This window comes from Myodes glareolus, chromosome 4 (genome assembly GCF_982192425.1).
Source record: "Myodes glareolus chromosome 4, mMyoGla1.1, whole genome shotgun sequence".
NCBI classification, from domain to species: Eukaryota; Metazoa; Chordata; class Mammalia; order Rodentia; family Cricetidae; genus Myodes; species Myodes glareolus.
Window position 1 is genome coordinate 98,701,605 of NC_142029.1, and position 17,694 is coordinate 98,719,298.

At 51.3% G+C, this 17,694-nt stretch overlaps 1 protein-coding gene across 6 annotated transcripts in view; it reads right to left on the reverse strand.

Annotated features, from left to right (window-relative positions):
- Igsf9b (immunoglobulin superfamily member 9B) overlaps positions 1 to 17,694 on the reverse strand; it is a 57,201-nt gene that overhangs the window by 24,837 nt on the left and 14,670 nt on the right. For 4 of the 6 annotated variants that reach the window (XM_087905745.1, XM_087905742.1, XM_087905747.1 and 1 more), the window contains exons 4-17: positions 14,712 to 14,863; positions 14,290 to 14,407; positions 13,084 to 13,225; positions 12,741 to 12,886; positions 10,304 to 10,446; positions 9,834 to 9,974; positions 9,629 to 9,745; positions 9,224 to 9,374; positions 8,221 to 8,344; positions 5,895 to 6,070; positions 3,998 to 4,224; positions 3,089 to 3,173; positions 875 to 1,036; positions 195 to 240 (exon numbers count right to left, since the gene is read on the reverse strand). In XM_087905745.1, the coding sequence (XP_087761871.1) occupies positions 195 to 240; positions 875 to 1,036; positions 3,089 to 3,173; positions 3,998 to 4,224; positions 5,895 to 6,070; positions 8,221 to 8,344; positions 9,224 to 9,374; positions 9,629 to 9,745; positions 9,834 to 9,974; positions 10,304 to 10,446; positions 12,741 to 12,886; positions 13,084 to 13,225; positions 14,290 to 14,407; positions 14,712 to 14,863 (1,930 nt within the window). The remainder of the gene's footprint in view (positions 1 to 194; positions 241 to 874; positions 1,037 to 3,088; positions 3,174 to 3,997; positions 4,225 to 5,894; positions 6,071 to 8,220; positions 8,345 to 9,223; positions 9,375 to 9,628; positions 9,746 to 9,833; positions 9,975 to 10,303; positions 10,447 to 12,740; positions 12,887 to 13,083; positions 13,226 to 14,289; positions 14,408 to 14,711; positions 14,864 to 17,694) is intronic. The other 2 variants (XM_087905743.1, XM_087905744.1) reach the window with 2 other exon arrangements.

Below are 17,694 nucleotides of genomic sequence, written 5' to 3' on the forward strand. Positions count from 1 at the left end.
TAAACAAATAACTTACTAGCTTGGATCATCTCAACTATACTCCCTCAGTCCACGTGGGCAACTTAAAACTGAATGCCAATCTGCAAACGTGTAATCGCTTAGGGAAATGGGGCCAGCTAAAACTAATAGTTAACCTACGTCCAGCCTCCACCTTCTACCTATAGCCCCCGCCCCCAAGAGCCAGAGATACTTACGGAGACTCAAGACTCTTCCTACAGTGAGTGATGGAGAGCGGAGGATCTGGAAGGAAAAACAAAAGGAAGAGGCCTGAGCCCACAAACGAAACTGGGACATTCTACAACCAGGGTCCACAGAGAGGCCTGATAGGCAGTCACAGTGGAAAGGCTCTGCTTGCCTCGCAGCTCTATGCCCAACTCAGAGGCCCTCTCTCCCTGTAGCCTTGGCCCATCCCTGTTCTCTCCAATACCCTTGCTCTCTTCTTCCCCCTTTTCAAATCAAGCCCGACTGAGCATAGAGGCACATGCCTGTAATCTCAGTACTTGGTAGGCTGAGGCAAGACAATCTCAAGATTGAAGCCAGCCTGGGCTCTCTATCAAAATAACAACAACAACAATAATAACAATAACAACAATAATAGTGATAATAATAATAATAAAGGAAGTGAAATGCGGATGGAGCTGGATTGGTGGGTCCTGGAGGGAGTGAGAGGTAGTAGGGGAAGATAATAGGCATGTGGAATTTTCCAGAAATGAGCAAAAATATTTTAAAAATCAAATCCAATCCCACTGGCAGCTCTGCCTGCAAGATCCCTGTATCCCTCTTTCCAGAGGAGAAAGAAGCTCTCCAAGCGGTTTGCCTGCCTTCTAGAGAACACCTGACCCCAGTCAGGCACCGAGAGGGGACAAGCGCCTACCTTTCTTCCGCTTGAGCTTCCGCTTCCGCTGCTTGTTGACAAAGCAGGCAGCCAGAGTGCTGAAGAGGATGGCGGCCGCCAGGAAGCAAATGGTGGCCACTATCCCAGCCAACACTGGCCGGGCCAGCCCATCATCGGTCAGGTCCGGCTGTGGGAAGATGTCTGCAAGGAAGGCCAGAAGCACTCGTGGGTCTCATGCTTACAAAGTTTTCCCCACCTGCTCCGAGATTTGATCTCCAGAGACCTTTCCCTGTCCGTGGCAGATGAGGCTGAGGCCTGGCTTCCACACCCGGTTCTCACATGAGCCTTTAAAGAGGAGTAATGGGGTCGGCGCAGCAGTGTGGGGAGAGGTAAGGAAGGGGCAGTCTGTGACAGTCATGTAACTTCCCTGTAGCTTACAAAGAAGCAATGATACCCACATCTCCCCTCCTGAGGATAATCCCAGTCATCCTCTATGGCTGTCTGTTGCTGTGAGTGCGGCAAAGCGCTTCCACACATGCTCTCAGACCTCCCATAGTAACCCTGCAAACTACACACAGACTCTCCTTCTCCAAATGAAGACACTGACTGGCGAAGCCTGAGGAACTGACTCACTCTGCTATTGGCGTACCCTAGCAGGAGCACAGTTATTCCAATTTCCAGCCTTCTCCCGTGCCATCTATAGAATGAAGACACCTTGGGGACACAATTCTAAACCAGAGCGAGGGACTGATAGGTTAGGATATGGACCCATCCATCTTCTAACTCCTTATAGGACAGGCTGGAAGCTGCCTACAGCAAGGACTGCTCTATCTTGGTCATTCAGACTCCAGAAGCTGTAGACAGGATGGGCTCCTTCTCGCTCCCACAGTTAAAGAACAAGCTTTATGCAGGATTCACAGGCCAGTTAGTGACAGAGCTGGTCCAGACCTCAGCCCACTGTACTGCACACATGGGTCATGGGGTCAGTAAGTGCCAGTCTTACAGGATACCAAAGGGAAATTTCAAACATTGTGATAGGGCTGCCCAGAGTTCGCTTCCGTGTCAATAATGATAATGGATAAAAAGAAACCACGTCGCACTGATGGACCATTGGAAAATAGGCGAGCTAACTACAGGGGATGCCGCTGTTGCTGCAGCCTCGTTCCCCCATGTGGCTTCCTTACTTTGGGGGGCCTGGGCACAAGGCTACTGAGTCAGAACAGTTCACAGAACCAAGCGCGCAAAACACTCAAGTCCTCTACTTTGGCTCTGGCTGGAAGCTATTTTTCTAGGTTCTTCTCTCTCTCTCTCTGCATCTCTTCCCTGGAGGGAAGCCAAAACAGAAGCAGCTCCGTTTTGCTGCCTATGGGAGATAACTTGAGTTTACACAAACACCCCAGGGTGCCTAATATAGAAGACAAAAAAAAATCACACTCTCCCCTTCCCCGTATGCCCTCAGCTTCACTCCTCTCTTCCCATCTGTCCACACCAGTACTTTGGTAACTCCAAGAGGCTTCCTACAAGAGCCTTCTGGCCAAGACCCTTGCAGCCTGGTCCTAGGGATCTCAGCACACTCTACACCCAAGCAAATGTGCCTTGGCTGGCTTACTAAGCAAGAGCCTCTCCCAAACCAAGGACACCAGTTCCCTGGCGAGGGTCTCTGCTATGTTTCAGGAACTCTGGAAAGGACAGAAGACATGTAGAAATGGGACCAGCGCCAAGAAGAAAAAAGATAATGGAGAAAATGCTAGGGAGTTGGCTTTATTTAGCCTGAAGAAAAAAAGAAAAAGCAAAAAAAAAAAACTCTAGGGAGAGGAAGAAAGGAAGGAAAACAACACCAAACAACAATTTTCCAAATAAAACCCACATAATTATAAGGAAGCCTATAATAGGCATCCAACAAACACTTGTTGACCTGCTACGTCTTCCCTCTAATTCACAGTGCCCGCCCCATCACACACCAAAGCTCAAGAGCAAACAGAAAGTGTATAGCAAGCAGCGCACACTGACAGGATGGAATGGATTTCCTTCCTCGGCTGGCTTACAGTGTAGCAGCGGCCCAGCTCCATGGTGGGACAAACCATCACGTGTCACGGAATCACAGATCTGATGGACTTAGGAAATGCTAGGACTCCCAAGCTTACGTCTCCAACCCAGTCCATCCTCCCAGATTAGCTGTTCCACAGAGGATTCTCATGTGTCCCTAAGGCTTATGTCCTGATTGTTGTTAGACCATTCGGGAACCCAAAGTACCTGTGCTGGAGACGCCGGCGATGTTGCTGGGCTCGCTGATGAGATCCTGCATGACAGCCAAAACCCGGAACTCATACCACGTATCCTGCAATCCAGGGACAATACCTAGTCAGCTGCGGGGCTTCGGACCACAGCCACTGACCCTGTGCATGACTTCCAAGGAACAGGGTACCCTTGTCCCAGGAAGTGTTTAATGATGACTGCTTGTATCAGTCAATGTTATGGTGTGCATGTTCCCACCACTCGAGCTATGGACTTTGAGCCATGCACACAAGACCACTGAAGACTGCAGAGATAGATACACAATGAGCTCTCAAATGGCTTCATGAATCAATTCCAGTGGCCACTCAGAACATGCAGGAAAGGGGAAATTGAAGGATACATGGATGAGATCTCTTCTATCTACGAAACAAGCTTCTTTCTCTCTCAAGAAAAAGATGCGCCTGCTTAAAAGATGTCCACCAAAAAAACAAAAAAAAAGGGGGGGGAGGGAATGTGTTTTCTCCCAGGACTCTGAATTATTAAAAGAAGACCCCTTCTCTTGACCAGCCTAGGAGACAAATTTTCTAGGGATTCCTTAGCCCACCCTAGCTGGAACCCAGGAAACTGAGTTCTGAGGTCTGGTGATCCCTACTGGCCTCAGCCTGCCTTATCCTAGTTAGAGTCTATAGCCGAGTCAAACCATCTGTGTAGCGCTGGTCCCCAATGCCAAGCTAACTAGCTCTGGTCTGGGGACCTAATCCAACCCTTAGACTAGGGAGAGTCTAAGACCACAGATAAAGAGGGTCAGTGCAGGGCTTGACCTTATGTTCCTGAGGTGCGTCACTCAATACTCAGTGGCTTTACAAACAGTCGTAACAACTCCAGAAACTGGGAAGAAGAAAGAGACAAGAAAGTTCAAGTCCCCACCTGTGACAGATCCTTGGCAAAAAAGTCTCCATCAGTGCCTGGGATGGCATCATCCAGCATCTCCCAGCGCTCCCCAACTCGGAACTCCATGATATAGCGGTCAATGGGGAAGCTGTGGTTGGCAGGTGGGAGCCAGGACAGGAGCACACCCTGCTGGGTCCGGTTGGCTGTGAGGCACCTTGGTGGGGTCACCAGCACCAGGGGTTCTGGAGTTGTAACGGGGAATGCTATAGAAGGAAGAGGAAGAAGAAAGATGATGGCCACAGATCCCCAACCCAGCGTGGGGAGCAGAGCCTAGCAAAAGACGAATTTGGTTCAGAGAGGAGAGGGTGTCCCCTACAGTAGCCCTCCTGATGCCAGGAAAGGTAAGTCAGGGCTGGTGACCCAGAGCTGTGACTCTTTTCAGACTAAGACAACTGGCAAGATGACCGAAAACCTCCTCAGAAGGGAAGAAGCAGCAGGCACCATGGAGAAGAGAGAAGAATCTAGTGCAGAATACAGTCATGTGCCATATGACATCTCTGAGGGTGGCCCCATGAAATTATGGAGCTAAACATTCCTATCATCTGGCAAGAGAGTAAACACTGTAAGAGAGAAAAAACGGGTGCCTCCCACAGGGGCAGTGCCTCCCACAGGGGCAGTGCCTCCCACCTCCCACATGAGCGGTACATCAGTATGAACAAATCTGTGGCACTGTGGGTCACGTACCATGTGCAGAATATGTGGCAACAGCAACACCCACCCAACCATGAGTGTTTATTATGTATATGCATTTATTATGCCATATATGTCTTTCTAAGACTTATGTATTTACTATGTATACAGTGTTCTGCCTGCATCTCTCCCCACAGGCCAGAAGAGGGCACCAGATCTCTTTACAGTTAGCCACCATGCGGTTGCTGGGAATTGAACTCAGGACCTCTGAAAGAGCAGCCAGTGCTCTTAACCTCTGAGTCATCTCTCCAGGCCCGATGCTTTATTTCTATGGCTAGGGTGTACTCCAACAACGGAAAGGGTTTCTGGTGAAAACAGCCCACCCTGCTCTACCAACATCAGCTCTGTGGGTCTACAGTTCACTGGATTTCATTTAGTCTCATGTACCATGTCATCTCCACGATGACCTCATTGCTTAATGGCACGTTTCTCAGATGTGGATTCCTCTGATACTTTCCCTACTATTAAGAGGCACATGGTTTATCTTCTGTTCTCATCCCAAGAACTAATAAGCTCTTCTCATGACACACGAGTCATACTTTTGATTCCATTTTGGGGCCCTTGAGCTCAAAATGAGGCCCAGGCCAGGCTTGGTGGTATAAACCTTTAATCCCAACATTTGGGAGGCAGAGACAGGCAGATTTCTATGAGTTCAAGGCCAGCTAGGTACAAAGTGAGTTCCAGGTTAGGTAGGGCTACACAGTGAGACCCTATTCCAAAACAAACAATAAATGACGCCCAGCAGAGGAACTTCAGAGTCTGGGGTGAGCATTTTACACCTGCCATCCACGGGGCAGAAAGGGGGCTGGGGACACGACCTCCATCCACCTGAGAAGTGTCTCTTGCCAAGGCTTGTTCTTCAAGGCCCCCAGAAGAAATACAACTGCAATCAGACAATGCAGAAGGACTCCCTGTCCCCTTGTAGAACTGCCAAACATTCCTACATGGCATTGAACCTCACCATTCCATCTGAGGGCTCCCATGAAATGGGACCAGAAACCCTACAGAGGAAAATGGTGAATCCTTACTGGAACATCAAAAGAGCCCATTACAGAGAACCCTTGGTAAGGTATTGGCACACACTGAGCCCTAATGTTAGTTCTAAGACTATCAGTAGCATCACCTTTGTCTAGCCCAGATCTGCTAAGAAATAACCCCGATACACACCAGCCCAGGACCTCACCTAAAGTGTTCACAGTGACCACCTCACTGAAGGCGCTGGTTCCCAGCCTGTTCTGGGCCAGGACACTGAACTGGTATGCGGTCTCAGGCTCCAAGCTGTCTACCAGCAACCAGCTGGGGCCCGGTGGCACTGACAAGGACAGCCAGTCGTGGGGCCCAAACTGAGCCCGCTTCATCCTGACCAAAAGAGAGAGAGAAGAGATGGGGGAGAAGGGGTGGGGTGGGTCACACTGGAGAGAACAGCATGCACGCAAGATCCCCAAGGAAAAGGCAGTGAAAATACAAGCATTCCTAGGTCCAAGGGCAGGAAGAAGGATAGCCAAGATGGGGTTACCTGCCCAGCTCTGGCTATGCCAACTTTCATGGCACCTGGGTACACCCCACTGTGGTACCTCCCCTTGGAAAGGGGGTCCTCGAGGGTAAATCGTGCTGAGGACACTGATCAAGTTACCAATTGCGCTATGAGAGAATTCCACTCTCAGTACCACTTTATATATGGGTTCTGCTTGATAGAATAGGGACACTGGATTGAGAAGGAGCAGCTGGACAATGGCATGACTAGAAAAGGAACCTAGACACCCTTGACTGTCTATCCTACAGGGAGAGACAAAAGTGGGGTCCAAAGTCATCCAGGATGCTCTGCTAGACCCAGTCCAACTTGGGTCATCTGAGGATAGCTAAGGCGTGGGGGGAAAAAAAAACAGGCTTTGCTTCGTGGTTCGTGGCAGGCCCAGGATTCCTGAGACTTTGACCTTGGAGGACAGAAATCACAGTCAAGGGGAAAGTGACAGAGAGTAAAGAAACTAGGGGTGAGGTTTTCCACCCCAAAGCCCGCCTCCTCAACTCCCAACAGGTAAGGAAACCACCTGCTGCAGATGCAGTTCCAGAAGACACCACAGGGAGGAGACATTGTCCAGGATAACTGGCCTGTCTGGCCTGCTCCATGCAGCTCTGAGCTAGAACACACTGATACCCACAGGTTCCTCCCTAGGTTTGAAGACTCACTACTGCTATCAGGAATGCCCAATAATGTGAGCAGAGGCAAAACACGTATGGGAAGAAAAAGAAAAAAAAAAACCAGCAGGCACCAAATGACTATAATAGTACAATGATCTGTCAAAATGAAGGGGGGAATCTCCTCTACCCTGGCAACTGCTCTTCCCTGCCAAAGCAAGGGAACAGAATGTGATAAAAGTGCTGCAGAGGAGCAGCGTCCTCACTCAGAGCAGTGCCATAGGCCACAAAAGGAGCCCATATCTGCACTCAAATCTGCTACACCAGATGCCACCCTTCCCCAACTCCAATGCAGGCACAGTTCATCCACAGGGATCTGGAAACTCTGTATATGCATACAGTCTGAGAACTGCTGGGGAGATGGAAGGCCGCCCTCAACCTCAGGCTGCGGAAGGCTCTCTCTGAGGTCTACATCTGCTTGTTCCTCCTCCCCAGATTCAGACTGAACCAGGCTGAAGGAGAGGGAAGTAAAAGGTTTGTCTTCCCCACTGGAGAATGTTGTCTGTGAAGCTGTGGTTCCCAGCTCAAGACAGGAATGCTAGGAATGAGAAGGCCCGGAGATGTGGGAAAGAAGGAAGTGCCGTGCTCGGCTTCTCTTCATAGTATCCCAGGCCTTGGGTCCTCATTCTGGTCGGTGCATTTGTGAGATCTAGCTACCCCAAGGTTTGGGCAAGGATCTTAAGTCACTTAATAACAGACATGAAAATGACATGCACAAAATCCTAGAGAGAAAAAACAAACAGGAGAGGCAAAGACAGGGATGAGAGCATATGTTCTCCTGATACCTGGAACCTCTGGGCAAGGAACAACAAAAACTAGACCCTAAACCTCACATGCCATTTACAACACCGTCAAGACTAGGAACCTGGAGAAAGACTGGGGTAAGACAGTAAATGAGGGGGTACTGAGAAGGCACAGGAGGGTGATTTAAGCCCAAACCAGCATTCTAACCTCCAGGGTGGTACCATAAGGACTCACTGAGTCCCTTATACACATCCCTAGCATCCTTAAGATAGTAAATGAGGGGCCACAGAGAGGGCATAGGGGGAGGGCGGATGATTTAAGCCCAAACCAGCATTCTGACCTCCAGGGCGGTACTATAAGGATTCACTGAGTCCCTTTATAGACATCCCTAGCATCCTTAAGAACTCCATCACTGCCTGGCCATCTGCAGAGCTGACAAGTGCAGGTCCTAGCCTCCTTGGGCCCACCACCAGCCCCAGGGTGGGATGGGATGGGATGGGGCAGGCTGGGTGCCCTACATGGGGCAAGGGAAAGAGAAGCAGAGAGCAAAGCATGCGGGGCTGACTCACAGAGGTCCGTACCAAACTGAGAATGTCTGCTCGTAGCCTCCATCATAGCCTGGCTCCCAGGACACATTGGCAGTTGTCATGGAGACCTGGACACGGACACTGCCTGGGGCGTGGGGACTGGTGCCTGGAGACCAAGGAAGACAGCTCAGACCAAAAGAAGCCGCCGAACCTATCTGCTCGTCCCCATCATCTTCTGGTGGGAGCTCCATGGTACCAAGATGCATCATAAGAAGTGCCTGCAGCGAAAGCAGGATCCCAGGCCCACCCTGGTCCTGCTGGGGTCAGAGAGAAAAGCCCATCCACTACATAGGCTTAGCATCACCAGCAGGAACACGGGCCAGAGGGGAAAACAGAACCCTCCTCATCCTGACCAAATTCCCATGCATTTTGTGAGCTAAAAAAAAAAAAAAAACAAAAAAAAACAAAAAACAAAAAACAAAAAAAAATCAATCCCTTGACATCCTGGGAAAACCCAAAAAATCACATCCCCTTAATCTCTAGCTACAAAAGACAGCCACACTGCACACAGAAGTCAGCAGTGGTCCAGGTACAAGGCCACACCTGCTGGGTATGAAGGATGTGACTCCGAGCCAGGTTATGAATAGCAAGATGCAGACCACTTCCTTCATAGTCTAAACTGACAGGAAAAACTGTATTGGCTGTGGGTGCTACCGTGACTGTCAAGTCCCAAGGGCACAGGCTACACTCAGGCTGGCACGTCCTGAGCAATCAGAACAAGGAACGCAGTCATTCCTCCTGCCCCAGGCTGTGGACCCCAGTCCTCCCTCCAGGCAGCCCCGTGTCTGGCCAAGGTGCCATATCTGATTCTCACTCTTTCTGTTCCAGTTCTCACATACCTCCCCTCCCCTCCCCAAGACAGGACAAGCATGGATCCTGACCCTGCCTGCCAGAGTCCCCTGCGGTCAAGGGTTTCGGGTTGTACATAGGAAAGATGCCTGCAGAGTGATAACAGTCACCCCAGATGGCCTACTCGACCACGTACCGATGACAGTGAGGTGGGTGCTGGCAGTGATGCTTGTGACCACATTGGTGGCCACACATTCCCACTCCCCGTGGTCCTCCTTACTCAGGGCACGGAACTGGAGACTCCCGCTGGGCAGGGCGTTGTGCTTGCTTCTGCTGGGCTTCCCTACCTTAGCCAAACAAGAAGCAGGGAAGAGGATGGGAGCAGGGATTCAGGTTAAGGGACGCGTGCTCACAACTCAGGAGTCGTCCGAAGAGGATGACGGCGGTGTGGCGAGCCCCGAGCCCAGTGCCAACACCCCACCGCTATCCTCCAACGTCGCCTCCCCTCCTAACATCTGGCCTGTCCACACGGTTCCAAACAGAACTACCACTGGCTCTTCCCTGCCTCCCCCACAGTGCAAGAGCTTCAAGGCCCAGGTACCTTTCTCCAGGTGATGACAGGGAAGGGGTCCCCTGCAGCTGCGCAGGGAATGAGCAGCTCCCGGCCGGCCTCCTGCCTGTACTCCCAGCCTGGTAGCACCGTGAAATACGGGGGGTCCTGAGGGAAACACAGAGACACACGCGTGAAAGGCTGGCCGAAGGAAGACTGCCCACCATGGGGGCCACGCACCGTCCGGGAGACTCACCTTTAGGACAAGCCGAGCAGGGGCAGACTGGCCCATAGTCCCCAAGGTGTTGTAAGGCACACAGGTGTAAGTGCCAAGAGCCTCCTCTGTGGCCTCCTCAATGCGAATAGAGCCATCGTCCATCAAGGTCCACCCCAAGTTCTGCCAGACAGAGATAAGAGAGCGGGGGGGGGGGGGGGGGGTGGCCATGGTCAGGACACAGGCACTGCATACCAGCTGCTTCCGGGCCGAGTCTGAGCTGGGCTAGAGGGGTATAGGTCAGAACAGCGGCTCAGCTGAAACTGGCGTCCCCTGCGGACAAGGAACACAACCAAACGCCTGCCAGATGGTTGCTCTTTGTTTGCCTAGACTTTTTTTCTTTTTTTTTTAAGGAGGAGTGGGACTGGCAAAGGATCAGAGCCCAGAGGCAGCATCTCTATTGTCAGAAGGATCCTCCTCCTCCTGAGTCCCAACAAGCATCTCCCTCCTACCTTCTCTACCTGCAGTGGCCGGCCATCCTTATTCCACTTCACCACAGTCGCGGGTGGCTCTGCATCCACAGGACAGCGGATATAGCCATGGATTCCCACGGGCACATAAATGACAGGGGGCATGTTGAGGACGCGGGCTGGGTCTGCGATAGGGGTGGTGTGGGAGAGAACCATCAGAGCCGAAGGTGAGCGCCAGCGCACGCTCCCCATTCCTTTGCAAAAGAACCGAGGCATCTACTACTTCAGATTCTCAACATTCCACACAGGGCTAGGAGCCAGGGCCACCAACAATCCCACCCTTGAGCACTTACAGCCTAGGGGCCACGCACAGCAGACAGGAGCAGGCTGCATACTTCTTTCATCTGCCCCGCTTACTACGCTATTAAGAACCATAGGATGCTCAGGAATGAGTGGAGGCATTCGAAGGTGCGTTTTAAATGGGCCTGGACTTGGAAGCGGCTCTCACCACAGACTTTAGCCCAGCCCTGCCAAGCCAACAATGACTGTGCAGTTCTCCAACTACTTTGTATCCTGAAGTTTCTCAGGAGTAAGCAGTTAATTACTTCACATCCTAAACCGAAAGAGCAAAGTCAGTTCTAGGTGCAATGCTGTCCCAAGCAGAACGGTTGGTATTCCTTCTGCAGGATGCCTAGCCTCCCTTGGCCTCAGTATTTCACTTGACTCTGCAGTTAAAGGTAAGACCCACCATGGCCCCAGGACAGACAGCAAGAGGCCCGGGAGCCCTGTGCTGAAAGGTAAGTAACATCTTCTCATATTCCCCCAGGACCCCTAGGGCTACAAAGGAGAAAGATCCAGAGCTAGGAAGGCTGTGACGAATGAGCCATTTGGTACCTTTTAAGCATTCTGAGCCCTTCACAGAAGAGCCTTACATAAATACCAGGCCGAGTTATATATTTAGATGTAGCTTTCTACTTTTGTATGATAGTCCTTTTTTTTTTTATTCCTCCAAGGTTTTCAAAGGGTTTATGAATGGGAAATACTCTGAGCACTGCTCTTTAGCAGAAATAAAGATCCTTGTCTCACCCACCTATAAATCTCGACTCCCTGGGTTCTCTTTGAAGAGAGGAATGAGGTAAAAAGGGACAAGTGGGAGCAGGTGGGGACGCTGGTGCTGAGGAGAGCCAGGGAAACCAAGATGCCTCAGCAAGAGACGAGTGGCCTGCAGCTCCAAAGATGGAGCCTTCATCTCGGTTGGTTTGGCATCCTTCTGAAAGCTGGTTCCTGCTGGCTGGCTCACTCCTGCATCACTGCTACCTTCTAGTTCATGTGGCACTGCCTACACCCAGCCCAGAGGGAGACACACATCTGCAAGGTGAAGCGGCCCCTTCCTGTGGTCCATGCAGGAAAAGGACTGCATGCTTTTCCTACTACAGGTCTAGGGAGTCCACCCAGTGTCCCGGGCCTCCCAACTCATAACAGTCTGGAACCTGCACCCCAGCATAGCACAAATCCTGAGGAGGTGTCAGCAGTACAAGCGGATCGAGGCCTTTGCTCCCTCCCACCCGCAAAGTCACCCCACAGAATGAGAAAACGCACACCGTGAGGAGTGGGGCGGGACTCGGCAAGTCCAATGGAGCTTCACCACTGTGACCTTGCGTGTTCAACAGCAGACCCCTGCCAGCACTCCGCAGCCGTCAGGAGGAGCTCCCAAGGTCACCAATTGTTCCTCTAAGTTGTCCTCAGCTTAGAGGTTGGTTTAGATCACCATGTTACATTGTTTATCCCTGCCTCTCCATGTCCTCGGGTGTATATAATTCTCCCACACCAGCATTCTAATAATGGAAGTCTGTCACCTATAGCAACAACCTGCAGCCTTTGTTGCTTGAGTGACAGGACCATCCATGAGTCAAAGGGAAGGCATTAATCTTCATTACCCATCTTCCCATCTCACTCTGTCAAATGTCCAGCTTGTCACGGGGTAGGAAAGCAACCCGAGGCGCCCAAGTATTAGTTCTAGGTGGGATCTAGGGCTCCCCAGAAGCCCTCTATGGGTCTGGCAGAACAGCAGCTCATTAATTTGAGTCTCACGGCCCCAGAGGAGAGGGACTGGGTAGCCAGGAGGGAGCCAGGTATGGAAGCAGACCCAGTCAGTCCAGGTATAAACCAGTACTCAATAACACAAGGACTACCATTCTGAACGGCAAATGGTTAAAGCTAAGCTTCGTTATCCTTGAACATGACCTAAACTTGAATCAGTGAACTGGCTGGCACCAAGTGATGACCAGCCCACGGACAACATCTGCCAGTATCAGTTCATTCTATTGGCCCGACTGGCCATGGCCTTCTCTAGAGGATTAGCCCCCCCTCGGGTGTTCCTCTAGTCCTCAGAAACATGCTGGGTCTTCAACTTCCAATCTCGCTAGTGTAACTTGCACGTGCTAAAATGCCCAGAGCCCTCTCCCTCACCCCTACTCACACTGCACAGTCAGGTATGCTGAGGCAGAAGGGGAGCGCCCCAAGCTGTTGCTAGGGACACAGGTATACTTTCCAGCATCCTCTGGCTTCACTCGGAAGATGATCAGCGTCCCGTCAATCAGGATCCGCACCCTTAGCTTCAGGTCACTGCGAAACAGTGAGGAGCAGGCAAAAAGAAGGGCGATGTTGGCAGAAAAAAGAACAAGCAAGGTAGCTGTGAGTCACTTCACCGCCCCTAGAGGCAGCAAGGGAGCTTTGGGTTCCCAAGCAGTGCCAGGGCCCCTCTCTCAAGGCAGTGGCCTGTGGGGGCCCGTGTAAGAGGGTTGGAGCAGGGTACTACTCACTTCTGGAAGTAGACATTTTCATCCTGCCAGTACCAGGTGTAGGTGAGGTTGCCAGGATACGCCTCTGCCCTGCAGGTAAGCAGAGCATCCTGGGAGATGTTGACTGTGATGTTCTCAGGAGGGGAAACAATGAAGGGAGGCCCTGGGGAGAACGGGGAGTAAACATCACCTCTCCTGATTGGGAAGGCTACTATGTCAGGCCTCCCAGGAAGCTCTGGGATGCTCGAGATGAAGTGTCCAGGTCGCAGAGCCCAGGCAGTCAGCATGGAGATGCTTCCAGCTGCTGCGAGGCTCAGTACCACATCTGCAATGGCCCCATGGTTTGCAGACCAGCCAGTTATAACCCCCATGCACCTTTCCTGCCCAACTCTCCCCAACAGAGCTCAAGTCAGAAAGCACAAGGCCCGCTCTTGTCTCTAAAGTAGCGGAACCTTGTACTGTTCTCCAGTCGGAGGTTCAGGCCACTGAGGCGAGGACTCTGGGGAGCAAAGAAGCACAATCCAGCAAGCCCTGGGACTAGTAAGCCAGACCTTAGCAGAGCTAGGCTTTGACCCTCCCTTGGGGTCAAAAGGGAGGCTACTTCCCACCATTTGCCTCAGGTCCTGCCCTGTCCTCAGAAGCCAAATGAGAGGATGCCATCACAGTTGCCCTGCCAACTAGACACAACTACCCTTACCTGCCATTGTCACTCTAGCACACAGAGACCCCTACCTGACACCTTTCCCACCCTGGCAATGAATGCTCAGTCCCTTTCAGTGCGCTCAGGGGCCACCTCTCACAACTGAATACAGAACCCAGATTTACCCAAAGTTCCTGAAGTTGCTTAAAAGTCAGATACTTGGATTATTGTCCTGACTTTACATATTGACACTGTCTCTGATGGATAGATGACCCGGGGTGGGGGGGGGGGGGGCAGGGGGGATCTCCTATCTGAGGAAGGTGAAAACATAGCAGGAATGTGCCCTCAACAGGAAATCAGAAACAGCTCAGCATGGTCCCTGTCTCCGTGCAGCACCATTTCCCCACTCACCAGGGCAGGAGTCAGGGTAAGGGATACATGTGAGAGAGATCCCACCCACCCAACTCTAGCACCCCCATTTGGGCAGGCTAGGCCCTGAGAAAACATCCTCCACAGTTCACAGTTCAGCAGGCCTGGAAGGCTCCTACAGAGATCCAGCGATAAAGACCCTGAGACAATCTCCCTACCTTGAACAAGCAGATGAGTTGTATGCACAGCCTCACCCTGGATGCTGTACGCTCGGCAGGTATAGGCGCCTCTGTCTTCCCGACTGACCGATGTCACTGTCAGGCTGCCGTCACTCACCTGGGGGCACAGAACTCAGCATCAACCTGTGGGCCTCACAGGCTTGTCTCTTAAAGCAAAAAGATGAGCTCTGAGAAGTAGGAAAAGGCCTGAGGGACTCATTGACAGGGGAAAGGAGGAAAAGGGCCTCCCCGTTCACCTCCCTACAAAAGGCAGCAGAACGCTTGCAGACAAGTCAGGGCATTAGGTTGCCTGCCTCCACCCTGGGCCTGTACACCAGTGGCCAGCTGCCTTAGATGGGAGATAGGCAAGGAGACAGGATGAGGAGGGGTGGTTGTGGTACCCAGGTGAGAGCTGCACTCACCTGGTACTTTCCACTAGCACCGAGGAGGGTCCCTTCCTTGAGCCAGGTGACAATGGGCTTAGGGTTCCCAAAAGCGGTGCAAGTCATGGTAATACTTCCACCTTCCTTGGCCTCAATGTACTGGGGGGGTGTTTCTGTAAAGGTGGGGGGGGCTGCAAAGAACACCAGCAAAGTGAGAGACGGGCTCCATCCACCTGCGCAGAACTCTGCAGTCTTGCAAGGACAAAGGAACAAAAACAGAGTGCAGAAACTTCTACCCGATGTAATATATCACAGGGGGGAGGCGGCTAGGACCTACAAATTATGTGAGGTTATCCTCCCCCCGTGCTCTCAAAGTATGATTAACTCTCCACTCTGTTTGGATTATCGGCTTTTAAGAGACTCATCACCCTTTGTCTGAGCTGCTGGCAGAGACAATCTGGTCCACTTTGACCTACTCTCAGTCTGGCTCCCTCCAAATTCTACACTCATCTGGCTGAACTTCGTTACTGCCCATAAGTGTATTTACAGACACGTATGGTCGGGAGGCCGCTGTGCTCGGGGCTAGAAACACGACACACAAGACTGACGCTTCTCCCACCTCCCTTCAGGATTAGCACGCTGCACAGGGTCTCCCACTCCCTGTATTCCAGTTCCACCAAGCCCATTCATTTGCAGGAGATTTCTTGACTGAGTCCCATCAAGGCCTACTACAGGTCCCAGGCTAAGGATGCTCAGTCTTGCTTATCCCTCATTCCACAGAGGGAAAATCCCCCACCTGCCTCCTCCTCCTGGGCTCCTGTGGATAAAGGTGAGCAGTGAATTCCCACAGGCTGCTACTTTCTTAATTCTCCCCTGATTACACGAGGTTATCCTCTTCCATGCACTGAAGGTATGATTAACACTCCATCCTGTTTGGATAATCGGCTTTCAAGAAACTCAGCATCCTTTGCCTGAGCTACGTGCACAGACAATCCGGTCAACTTGGACCTCTCCAACTACTGGTTCCAAGTTCTCCTCAAATGGCTATTCTGAATACTAGCACCAAATCCAACAATACGAGGATAGGCCATCCTGGGTTGCTCTCAAGGGTCCAAGTTCAAGTACTAGCCTGCCCTATAATCTCAGGCGGGTTCCTCGGACTCTTTGGGCTTTCTCTAAATCTTCTCCCCTCTAGAACTGATGCAGGTAATAAAAAAGAAGAGGTTTATGAAAGAGCTTGTGTAAAAGGCGGACAAATGCTTACAGCAAACTCTGATTGTGCTGCCATCACCACCGCCATTATCACCCCTGGGAGTCTTAGACTGCAGACTAAGGAAGAGCTTCAGAAAGGCTCCTGCCCCCTCCACACAGTCATGCTCCAAGAGTCAGTCAAAGAGTGCTGGCATTGGGTCCTGCCTGCACCAGCAGCCTCTCCCGGACACATTCTCCTGCTGATTCTAGCAACCCTGGCTTCCTGGGTCTCCTCTGCAACAAGAACTTCCAAACTCAAGACCGTCCATTTGCAGACACTCTCGCGTGACCTGGACCTCTATATCCAGACCCCATTCCGTTGATTCATGTGAGCGGGTGCCTCTTCCTAGTGCCACTGAATATTCAAATTTCCTCTCCCTCCTGGATGTGGGGTACTCCATTAGCACAAATGCAAGCACATACATCCTCTTGGAAGCAACACCAAGCGGGGCTACCTTGGCCTCGCATCTCCAACACCTCTAGCTGGGTGGGTACAAAGGACATTTGGAACTACACAGTGAATCAAGAAGTGCATTTCATCACATAAAACACAGACCCTCAAGAAACGCAGGGCTCAGCCATGTGTGGAAAGATACCAGCAGCGATGATGACAAACCTTCCCAAGTCCCTGCAAGGGCGTTCTGGGACTCCAGCCTTCAGGCCCTGCGAATGTGCACTCATTCTAGAGCCTGCATTCACCCACCCTGCCTCCAGAATTCAGTTAATTCAACCACAGCCCCTATTACCTCTGGTGTCAAGCTTAAAAGAAAAGATAACAAATTAAATTATGTCCTGAAGTGACAAATTAATTACTAATTACATAATTACTTTATTATTTAGGTGCTAATCAGGAAAGTACTTTGAACAATTTTAAGTTTTCGGGAAAATAATGGTTTGACTCTCAGTTATTTACTGAATTAGGTGTTAGCTTGCCAGCTGCATTTCCAGGCTCGATTCCTCTTGCAAGTGCCCTATAATTAATAGTGCAGGTTGGAAATAAGCTGGCCTCTCCTTCGAGCCATACACCAGCCCTAATGCGAGACGCGGCCTGGGCTTCGGAGGCATTTTACGTGTGATAAAGGAATAATTGAGATTGTTTTCACCTAAACCATCTTCAGAGAAAACACAGGAGGCGAATGAGGGAATAACTCGTATTTTCATCTTGTCCTCTCTTGTCTCCAAAGGTACCCCGTCACAAAATGCCTGACGCTATACATTCTGCTCGGGATACGACAAAAGGCTGGTTCCCGCTTCTTTCTGTCGACAATGGAAATATTTACACAGAAAGAAATGCTGGAAGAGAGGAAATGTTGGCCTGGGTGGGAACTCTCTTTCATGTAGGATGCTGCTCTCTTCTGCATCTTTCCGGCCGGCTCCTGGGTGACAGCAAACCACATGCAATGGCCGGTTCTCAAGCACAGAGCAGATGGTAGCTCTGCTTCAGTGCCCTGACCAGCACTTGCATGTCCACAGCCTGCCTGCACCCCCTTACTGAGGTGCTCCCCTCCTTTGGGCTCCCAAAGGCCCAAAAGATCCTATAGGAAAGGACCCTTCCCACCTCATTCCCTGCTCTTGTCTAAGCTCCTCCCTGACCAGGTTTCCTCAGCGAGGCTCTTCCTCCTTCGTGCTCCCAAAGGCACAAGGCAATCATTTCTTGACATGACTGGAAGCCTTAACCACCAGGATTGGGTCATATCCCCTGCCTGACTCCCAGAGCCCGCCACAGCGAAGACACTGGGAAATGTGTCTTGAATGGATAATTTTTGGTAGA